Raw genomic sequence first — 12,025 nt, forward strand, 5'->3', positions numbered from 1 at the left:
CCAAGGTCCCCATGCTCCAAACTTACTCAGGAGATCTTGTCTTTTTCTACTTCCCATGTAGATTAGATCTATGTAAGTCTCTCTTAGTGTCCTCATTGTTGTCTAAGTTCTTTGCAGTTGTGATTTGTAGGCTGGTTTTCTTTGCTTTATGTTTAAAAACCATTTATGAGTGAGTACATATGATACTTGTCTTTCTGTGTCTGGGTTACCTCACTCAAAATAATGTTTTCTAGCTCTATTTTCCTGCAAAATTCAAGAAAATTAGGAAACAACCTTCCTCAAGACCTAGTAATACCACTTTTGGATATATATCCAAAAGATGCTCAATTGTGCCACAAGGACATGTGCTCAACTATGTTCATAGCAGTATTGTTTGTCATAGCCAGAACCTGGAAACAAACTAAATGCCCCTTGACCAAAGAATGGATAAGGAAAATGTGGTACATTTACACAATGGAGTACTACACAGCAGGAAAAATAACAACATCTTGAATTTTGCAGGAAAATTGATTAATTTTTAAAGAGAGATTTAACCAGAAAATAAATGTAATCAAACCTCTGACTTCCACAAGTGTATAAAGAGACCACATGCTCACACATACTAAACACACAAACACACACAAATTAATGCAATAAAATATTTCATTAAATACTTGAGTTTATTAAAATATATATTTCATTAAAAAGATATATTAAAAATACAGTTCTCATTTTAACAGAACAAATTTTATATAAAGATTCATTAATGTTATTAATTATAAAATACTAACTAGACAGACTTACTCAAAAGATTTTATGTTTTCATGTCAATTTTACTATCATTCTTGCTGTCTAGTGATCATTGAACATTTGCTTAATCAAGTCCAAAGCTCGGTGACTGAAAAAAAGCAACCATTGCTGAGTCTGGAGGAACAGTCCTGTAATTACTGCTAGTGGAGAGTGAAACAGGGGGCTACAAAGTCCAAGAGCAGACTAATCAACTCATTTGAGATCCGGTCTCAAAAGACAACCAGAGGCAGTTGTACTTCCCTAGCACATGCGAGGTATTGTGTTCAGTCCCATAAAGTACCACAAAATGCTCTCTCTCACTCAAAACAACAAACATAAAATGACACTGACACTCACGTAGCACCATTAGATAGCTCAGAGTCACTTATGCTTATGATCTAATTCACCACATGTTGTAGAAACTATTTTTCAAAACATTTACCAAGTAAACATATAGTACCTACCTTTGTATCTGCTAAGGCATTGATGACATTCCCAAGGGCTAAAAGTGATTTATTAATATTTGTCCCTTCTACAAATCGTGTCCCTTTAGCACCAGAAGTGCTGGCCCGCTCAGATCCTGCCAGGTCAATGAGTGACATTTTGGCTACACAGACATTTTGATTGATGCTTGCTGTTTTGTCCTGTTGTCGCAAATAAATCTTAAATTATAGAACAGGGAAAAAATAAGGGTAAAATTTAATAAAATTAAAATAAATGTTTCATTAAAAAACATACATATGAAGAAACGTCATTCTTCTTTTAAAAGCCAGCACAACAATGTATTATTTGTCTGATAATTATAGTACCAGAATTACTGAAGTTGAAAAAAATATGAAAATAAAGACTTGTATATATGAGTTTTGATACTAATGGCTGCCCCAAGGGCCCATTTGTTAACTGTCTTATCCGCCTTAACGTCACTAGATGAAAACCTAATAGGTCTATATGTAGTACAGGTTACTTGTGGGGAAGGGTGTGTGCATGTGGTGTGTGTGTGTGTTTGGCTATGGTAGATAGATCACTTGATTCTGAGAGTTTCAGAACAACCTGGGCATATGATATTTCCCTTACACTTCACAAAAAGCAAAGAGGGCAGCAAGTAGTAGGTTTTTGGATCAAGGTGGCATTTCCTTCAAGGAAATAACAGAAGGCTAGCTTTTCTTTATTTCTATTAATTTTCACATCCAGATTATAAGGTAAGCAACACCCCATTCAATTATGTTTTGCTTCACCATAGGTTCCAAAGATATAAGACCAGTTGACAGCAAACTGAATCTTTCAGCCCTATGAGTGAAAATAACTGTCCATTTATAATTTGATCAATTCAAGTATGTCAGCTGCTCAGGAAGGTATATTCCACTCAACTTCTTTTATTAGACTAGTGGTCATGGACTACAAGCTTACTAGTCAAGGATGACCTTGAACTTCAGAATCTTTTCTTTCCGAAACACCAGAATTATAGGTCTGAGCCAATGTGCCCAGTTTAACTGGTGCTGAAGATTTAAAATTTGGACTTCATGTATGGTAGGTATGCTACCTCCCTTATATAATCATCTTTAGTTGCTTTGTACACTTCAACTGAAACAGGACTGGTGAAAGAAATGAAAACATAGGAAAGATATAATAATACATTCTAGCAAAATCTCATTGTCATAAAAATTTCTCTGAAGATTTGATAAAGAAAACATTAGTGGAAGAAGAAAGATCAGAGAAACTATTGAATGGAAACTATCTGAATGGCTTGATATAAACATTTTCGATTATAACAATTACTTCTTGAGAAGATAAATTTCACAGGCCAGTAAGAGGGGAAAAGTTGCCTGCTGCCAAGCTTGATTAGTGTGGGAGGTCCTTCTGCCTATTCTATGTGCTGCTTTTATTAATTAATGAATAAAGAAACTGCTTTGGACCTATAGCAAGGCAAAACTTAGGTAGGTAGGGAAAGCTAGGCTGAATGCTAGGAGAAAGAAGGGCAGAGTATGGAGTCAGGAGCCTTGGAGCCACCGCCAGAGTCAGAGATGCCGAAACTTTGCCAGTAAGCCATGCCACGTGGCAATACAGAGATTAATAGAAATGGGTTAAATTAATATGTAAGAGCCAATAAGAAGCTAGTGCTAATGGGCCAAGCTGTGATTTAAATAATACAGTTTCTGTGTGATTATTTCAGGGTTTAAAGTAGGGGGTCGGCGGGAACCAACAAGCATCCTCCCTCCAACACTTGATGACTGAGTTAGATTCACGGACCCAACTATGGTGGAAAGAATATTGATTTCCCATAGAACTTTGTCCTACACACATACACCATGGCACACCTATAACTAAGTACATACATAAGACACACAAACAAACAACACATAATCTACAGTAAAACTTTACATAAATAATCATCTGGATATAAAAAGCACTAAAAACTACAAACAATAATGAATACTAATATCTGCGGCTTTGGATCTTTGTGGACACTTTCTCCAATGCAGTACTGAATCATTCTTAAGGAATGCAGTTGATTACATGGTATGCATCTCCCATTTCCACTTTAATGCTCTCTATTTTCAAGAAATTATGCAAGTCACAAAAATAGAAACCCATGTGTTGGAAGCATGTCATCTCAATTCTAAATATTTTTGATGCTGAAGCACGTTCAAGAACAAAGTGCGCTGGGAAAGCATCTTAGTACTTACTGTATGGAATATACTATTCGTGCTAATAGTGAGCAAGATGTCACAGTGCCAATAATCTCAGTGACTCAGGAGTCTGGGGTAAAATGAACTGAAGTCAGGGCTGGCCACTACTACTTAAGTGATGTCAAAGCCAACATGGTCAATTTAATAAGATTATGTTTTAAAATAAAGTATAATTGCAAACAAAAGCTGCAAATTAAAGAAGCGCTGAGGAACAGAGCTACCCATAGAAGAGATTTTGCTGCAACATATGAAAATTACTCATAAACTTGGCTTTATTTTAAATTCCAACTTAAGAGTAATAGTCTAAAGGCCCGGTACCTGGAAAACAGCATGAGAACGAGAAGATGAGGCATTTATGTCGGTGGGATGCTGTGTCCTGTTTTTGTTTCCATTGTCCAGTAGCTGTAATATTTCCTCTGAGGATTTGGGCTAGGAGTTCAAATAGCAAAAAAATATTTAGTAATCTATCTTTAAATTTTCAACTAACTTTTATTTAAGTGCTAGAGATTCGAATGGTAGGCCCCATGAATATGAGGAAAATGTTCAACCACTGAGCTAAATACCAGACCCTTAGTAAACTTACTCAACAATACTTTTAAAAGTTAAATATAATTTTCTTCTTTAATAAATATTGACTCTGTATCATCTCTTTAGTACTTGGTGCTATATAAGGAATAAGAGGTAAAATCTAGTCTCTGAGATAAAAATACAAACATATTTAACAGAATAATAAATTTTCAGCCAGATTTTTAGCAGGAAAAATATCCATCAATTATTTCATAAGAAGATGATACAAGAATAGTCAATAAAAATCAGTAAAATGAGGCTATCCTCAGTTCTGATATCTATTCTGCAAGCACCTCTGTGACCTTGGAAAAATCACTCAGGGTTTTAGATCCCTTAGAATTTCACTTTATTCTTTAAGTTCATTAGCTGTTTTTTTTTTCTTTCCAAACACAGTCGAGTCAAAGTGGTAGAAATGGAAACCTGCAGATCTGCTACTCTACCAGAAAGAAAAGACATTCATAAGCATACCTGGTGTAAAGTGAGACCTTGAACAACGACTCCTTTTTGGGCATCTTCCCGGACATGAAGTGGTCCCGAATTTGTCAAGAGGTCACGAATCTGTTCATTATATACCTTAAAATAAAAAGAACCAAAATACAGTGGTGTCTAACTAACTGATCATCTCACGTGCACACTGTTGACCGATGATGTACAAACCCACACTTTGATCATGTCAGTTCACAATTGAATATTAAAACTGGTGCTATTATATTCTCACCCACTAATTCCTGATTTGACAACTCTGACAAAATAAAGATAAGCCAGCTTTCTCACCGCTGCAAATTATACCAACTTTGGAGACTAAATGTTAAACAGAAACCCAGTCAGAAACAGGTGTATTTATGTCACTTAATCCTTCAATTTCAGTCTAACATACAATTAGTAATAGTCTCCCTCATCTGAACTGTGTGTATAACACCTAAGATGCTGAGTGCTTTGCCCATGGTTATAAAATTAACAACAGAATAAGGATTGGAGCTTGGCTATTCTTTATGGCCTACATTTAGCACACACCTTAATTTTATAACTTCGGGATCATGTAAAAGATTTGTACAAATAATAATTAGAAATAATATGCTGACTTCATTTTACAAATCTAGTAAAGGCACAACATTTAGCATTTGCAAACAAAATGATAACAGGACTTCTGAAAAAAAATTAAGGAAAATCAGAAAACTAGACCTTTAAAAAAACATTTTTTTTTCTTGGCTGATGATAATGCTTTTGGTAGAGTATTCTGCATTATTAAGACGCATGACATTCCAGATATGATCCTAAGCATAAAAAAGAAAATGCACATAGATTCCTATAATGTGACATAGTAGGTGTGTAGCACTGCCATTTCTTTCCATGTTTTAGTAGTTCACATGTTTATTTTCTTTTTCTGGTATGTCTTTATATTCAATAATAACATCATTTTAAAAATGTAATAAATTTGTTGAAGTTTGCAGACACTTTCTTTTAGACCTTATTTGTCTAATGTATAGCAATTACTCTTGCCTGTTTCAACCCATGTAGAATGAATACTCTCAATGAAAGCCAGTTCCCCTGATAATTTCTTTTTTAAAGACTTAGTTACTTTATTGCTTTTTGTGTTAAGTGTTTACCTGCATGTATGTCTATGTGCCACATGGATGCTGGGAATAAAACCGTGGCCCATTGTAAGAAACAAATGCTCTTAACTACCTAGTCAACTCTCTAGCCCTTACCTGGTGATTCTAACAAGCTATAACCAAGGAGTGAAGGTATAGATAGATCTATTTCTAGAATGAAACAGAAATAATCTTAGACCATGGTCTTAATAAGAGATTAAGATCCAATAAGAAAAAAAAAATCTATGGATGAACCAGAAAAAAATGACCTAAAAATAACTTCAAGAGAATGTTTAAAATTCTGAAAGAATTCTGTCTCTGCCCCGCCACCGCCTCCCATATCCTTCCCCCTCCCCAAATCAACTCCCCCTCTCTCATCAGCCGGCGGTGGTGGGGCAGAGACAGAAATCTTTAATAAATAAATAAATTAATTAAAAAAAGTATTTTGTAGGAATATTTAAAATGGAGAATATTTTGGATAAGAAGTAAATTTGTGTGATAAAATAAGATTTTTGTCCTATGGTGAAATGACTGGATTTTTCTTTTCTGAAGTAAAGATAAAGACAAAGTTAGAAGGCTTAAGGAGACCTCAGAAGGTCTGTGCAAGTCACAGAAGGCCACAGAGGATAAAACTTAAAGGTTCTATTGTATATATCTATATATCTTTGAAAGCTGTTAAAATATCCATGGTCAAAATTCAACACACTAGAATCTAGAATCTCATCCTCTGTTTAGAACAATGTTATTTTAATTAAGGTATTGTCTTGTTCTTGGTAACATGAGAACTGACTTAAGAAATTTTGTATTGTATTGAGATAATTTCTTGTTTTCTGATGAAATTGTCAGACTTTTAACTCCTTGGTAGAGTGGTTGAAATAAGATTTATTTAAAATCAAAAAAAATAAAATTCTGAAAGAAGAAATGAGATATTCCCTTAAAGAAGTGGAGGAAAAGACAAACAAACAAAAAATTGGAAGATAGCAGCAAACCACTCAAAGAAAACCAAGAAAAAGAAATCAAACTATCCAGGACTTGAAAACTGAAATAGAAACAATAAAGAGAACACAAGCCAAAGGGATTATAGAAACAGAAATCATGAGAAAAAGATTAGGAACCACAAACGCAAGCATGAACAACAGAATACAAGAAATGGAAGAGAGAATGTCAAGAGCTGAAGATACAATAGAGGAAATAGACTCATCAGTTAAAGAAAACATTCAATCTAACAAAAGCTTAACCCAAAATCCATGAAATATGGGACACCATGAAAAGGCCAAAATCTTAGGATAATAGGTATAGAAGAAGGAGAAGAAATTCAACTCAAAGGCACAGAAAATTTAACAAAATCATAGACGAAAACTTGCCCTACCTAAAGAAAGATATGCCATGAAGATACAAGAAGCTTACAGAACACCAAATAGACTGGATCCCCAAAATAGTCCTCTCCACCACATAATCATCAAAACACTAAACATACAGAGTAAAGAAAGAATATTAAGAGCTGCAAAGGAAAAAGGCCAAGTAACATATAAAGGTAGATCTATCAGAATTACACCTGACTTCTCAGTGCAGACAATGAAAGCCAGAAGTTCATGGTCAAACATTATGCAGACATTAAGAGACCACGGATGCCAGCCCAGACTACTATACCCAGCAAAACTGTCAATCACCATAGAAAGACAAAAAAAGATATTCCATACAAATCTAGATTTCACCAATACCTAGCCACAAACCCAGGCCTATATAAAATACTAGAAGGAAAACTCCAACCCAGGGAAGATGGCTATACCAACAAAAACATAGACAACTGATGACCTCATAACAGCAAATCCCAAAGAAGAAAAAAAATGCACAAATTAACATCACCAATGATGTAAACTAAATTAACAGGAGATAGCAACCACTGGTCATTAATATCCCTTAATGCAAATGGACCCAGCTCACCTATAAAAAGGCACAGGCTAACAGACTGGATACGAAAACAAGATCCATCCTTCTTCTGCATACTAGAAACACATCTCAACCTCAAAGACAGATATCGTCTCAGAGTAAAGGGTTGGGAAAAAATATACCAATCAAATGGACCTAAGAAACAAGCGGGTGTGGCTATCCTAATATCTAACAAAATAGACTTCAAGCTAAAATCAGTCATAAGAGACAAAGAAGGTCGTTTCATTTTAATCACAGGAAAAATCCATCAAGAGGAAATTTCAATACTGAACATTTATGCCCCAAATACAAGGGCACACTCATATGTCAAAGAAACACTTTTAAAGCTTAAATCGTATATTAAACTCCACACACTAATAGTGGGAGACTTCAACACTCCCCCCTCACCAATGGACAGGTCAGACAGAAAAATAAAAGAGAAACAAGAGAACTAACAGATGTTATGACTCAAATGGATTTAACAGACATCTATAGAATATTCCATCCAAACAGAAAAGAACATACTTTCTTCTTAGCAGCTCATGGAACCTTCTCAAATATTGACCACATACTGGGTAACAAAACAAACCTCAACAAATACAAAAAAAATTGGAATAACCCAATGTACCTTATCACCATGGTTTAAAACTAGAAGTCAACAGCAATACTAATTCCAGAAAACACACAAACTCAAGGGAATTAAACAATGCTCACCTGAATCATCAATAGGTCAAGAAAGAAATAAAAGGGGAAATTAAAGACTTCCTAAATAAAATTCAAAGAAAATGACCACACAACATACCCAAATTTATGGGACACAAGGAAAGCAGTGTTAAGAGGCAAGTTCATAGCACCAAATGCCCACATAAAGAAGCTGAAAAATTCCCACACTAGTGAATTAACAGAACATTTGAAAACTTTAGAACAAAAAGAAGCAACTCACCTAAGAGAACTAGACGGCAGGAAATAATGAAATTGAGAGCTGAAATCAAAGAAACAGAAACAAAGACAACAATACAAAGAATCAATGAGACAAAGAGTTGGTTCTTTGAGAAAATCAACAATAGACAAACCTTTATCCAAATTAACCAAAAGGCAGAGAGAAAGAGAGAGAGAGAGAGAGAGAGAGAATATCGAAATTAACAAAATCAGAAATGAAAACGGGGACGTAACAACAGACACAGAGGAAATACAGAGGATCATCAGGTCATATTTTGAAAACCTGTAATCCACAAAATTGGAAAACATAAAGGAAATGGACAACTTTCTTGACAAAAATCACCAAAATTAAATCAAGACCAGATAAGCAAATTAAACAGACCTGTAACTGCTTAAGAAATAGAAACAGTCATCAAAAGTCTCCCAACCAAAAAAATCCCAGGATCAGATGGTTTCAGCTTAGAATTCTACAAGACTTTTAAAGAAGAACTAATACCAATACTCCTTGAATTATTCCACACAATAGAAACAGAAGGAACATTGTCAAACTCGTTTTATGAGGCTACAATTACCCTGATACCCAAACCACAGAAAGACATTACTAAGAAAGAGAATTACAGACCAATCTCACTCATGAACATTGATGCAAAAATACTAAAGAAAATGCTGGCAAAACGAATTCAAGAACACATCAGAACCATCAACTACCATGATCAAGTCGGCTTCAGCCCACAGATGCAGGGGTGGTTTAACATATGAAAATCTGTCAACGTAATCCACCATATAAACAAGCTGAAAAATAAAAATCACATGATCATCTCATTAGATGCTGAAAAAGCTTTTGACAAAATACAACACCCCTTCATGATGAAGGTCTTGGAGAGAACAGGGATACAAGGAACATATCTAAGCATAATTAAGGCAATATACAGCAAGCCAACAGCCAACATCAAACTAAATGGAGAAAAACTCACAGCGATTCTACTGAAATCAGGAACACGACAAGGTTGTCCACTCTCTCAATATCTATTCAATATAGTTCTTGAGGTCCTAGCTAGAGCAATAAGACACCAAAGGGAGATCAAGGGAATACAAATTGGAAGAGAAGTAAAACTCTCACTGTTTGTGAATTAACATAGTAAAAATGACAATCTTACCAAAAGCAATCTACAGATTCAATGCAATGCCCATCAACATCCCAGCAAAATTCATCAAAGACCCCGAAGGAACAGTACTCAACTTCATATGGAAAAGCAAAAAACCCAGGATAGCCAAAACAATCCTGTACAATAAAAGAACTTCGGGAGGCATCACAATCCCTGACTTCAAACTCTATTACAGAGCTACAGTACTGAAAACAGCCTGGTATTGGCATAAGAACAGACAGGAGGACCAATGGAAATGAATAGAAGACCCAGATATCAATGCACACATCCTCGAACACCTGCTCTTTGATAAAGAAGCAAAAAATATCAAATGGAAAAAAGAAAGCATATTTAACAAGTATTGCTGGCATAACTAGATATCAATATGTAGAAGAATAAAAATATCACCATGCACAAAACTCAAGTTCAAATGGATCAAATACCTCAACATAAAGCCAGCCACACTGAACCTTACAGAAGAGAAAGTGGGAAGTACACTTGAACCCATTGGCACAGGGAACCACTTCCTAAATATAACTCCAGCAGCATAGACACTGAAAGAAACAATCAATAAATGGAACCTCATGAAACTGAAAAGCTTCTGTAAAACAAAGGACATTGTAAACAAGACAAAACGACAGCCTACAGAATGGGAAAAGATCTTCACTAACCCCACATCAGACAGAGGTCTGATCTCCAAAATAAAGAAAGAACTCAAGAAATTGGACAGCAAAAGATCACATAAGCCAATAAAAAAAATGGAGTAAAGACCTAAACAGAGAACTCTCAACAGAGGAATCTAAAATGACAACTTATGCTGGAGACATGATGGGGAAAAGAGAACACTTCTGCATTGCTGGTGGGAATGCAAGCTGGTACAGCCCTTTGGATGTTAGTGTGGCAATTTCTCAGAAAATTAGGAAACAACCTTCCTCAAGACCCAGTAATACCACTTTTGGTTATATAACCAAAGGATGCTCAATCGTGTCACAAGGACATGTGCTCAATTATGTTCATAGCAGCTTTGTTTGTCATAGTCAGAACCTGAAAACAACCTATATGCCCCTCGACCGAAGAATGGATAAAAAAAAAATGTGGTCTATTTACATAATGGAGTACTACACAGCAGAAAAAAATAATGACAGCTTGAATTTTGCAGGAAAATGGATGGAACTAGAAAACACTATTTTGAGTGAGGTAACCCAGACACAGAAAGACATTATCACATGTACTCACTCATAAGTGGTTTTGAAACATAAAGCAAAGAAAGCCAGCCTACAAACCACAATCCCAGAGAACTTAGACAACAATGAGGACGCTAAGAGAGACTTACATAGATCTAATCTACATGGGAAGTAGAAAAAGACAAGATCTCCTGAGTAAATTTGGAGCACGGGGACCTTCGGGGAGAATTAAAGGGGGGAGGGGAGAGACAGGGAGGGGAACAGAGAAAAATGTTGAGCTCAATAAATATCAATAAAAAACGCAAAAAAATCAGGGACAAAATTAAAAAAAAGATCTAAGAAGAAAAATATTCTAACACTAGAAATAAATGTTTAATTAACATTTCCAGTGCTATCAGGGGTTTCTAAAATTCTATCTGAGCAAACAATTACTGTCAGCACCTTTACTGTCATTTGTCACATACCAGGAGTTCCTGCGAGGCCTCAGAGAATGACAGAGTAGACAAAAGGGTAGTGGCAGCACTAAGGAACTTTGGATGACCAAATTTTCACACTTTGAGCACACAAAAAGGAGTCACAAATGTGAATGTGCTGACACATTTCTACCATCCCAACATATAGGAGATTGAGATAGGAGGATCATGAGTATAAGGCCAGGCTAGGCCACATAAAATCTATCCCAAGGAGTGTTTAAGATGGGTCAAAATAAAGACTGACGATCAAAGTTGGATCCTGCTCATCCCTTAAATGCCCATCTTTATTTCATTCCTTTCAAGACTCAGGGAAGAGAGGGTGGGAGGATTTGAAGAGCCAGAGGTGAAGGACAATTTTAAGGAAAGAGATGTTGTAGACACAAGAGGACAGATGTATTAAAATTCAGACTGTGACAGTACTCACAAGATCTGTCCAAGCTCAAGACAGACATAAACCTCAGCATTTGGCTGAGGAAGTGGGTACAAGGACCCGCCACTACAGAGAAGCTAGTCACAAATGATGCTTCTGGGAAAGCTAAAATCAGTTTTCTTCAAAGGACTGACATTGGGTATACCAACTACACTCTAGAGCAGGTCCATGCTCAGGAATAATTGTACTCCATGTTTTTAGTGGCTTTTTCTTTTTTGAGAGCAAGAACATGAGATTGGGTGGATAGGGAGAGGGGAGAATCTTGGGGGAGTTGTGGGATAGGAAATAAAATATGTACTGTATGAAGTCCT

General features: G+C 35.8%; 1 protein-coding gene across 1 annotated transcript in view; it reads right to left on the minus strand.

Annotated features, from left to right (window-relative positions):
- The window catches only part of Kif18a (kinesin family member 18A), a 66,613-nt gene that overhangs the window by 51,432 nt on the left and 3,156 nt on the right, over nt 1–12,025 (minus strand). Inside the window, exons 3-5 of the mRNA XM_057781264.1 lie at nt 4,491–4,595; nt 3,774–3,884; nt 1,233–1,430 (exon numbers count right to left, since the gene is read on the minus strand). Coding sequence (XP_057637247.1) covers nt 1,233–1,430; nt 3,774–3,884; nt 4,491–4,595 — 414 coding nt within the window. The remainder of the gene's footprint in view (nt 1–1,232; nt 1,431–3,773; nt 3,885–4,490; nt 4,596–12,025) is intronic.

This window comes from Chionomys nivalis, chromosome 9 (genome assembly GCF_950005125.1).
Source record: "Chionomys nivalis chromosome 9, mChiNiv1.1, whole genome shotgun sequence".
Taxonomy (NCBI): Eukaryota; Metazoa; Chordata; class Mammalia; order Rodentia; family Cricetidae; genus Chionomys; species Chionomys nivalis.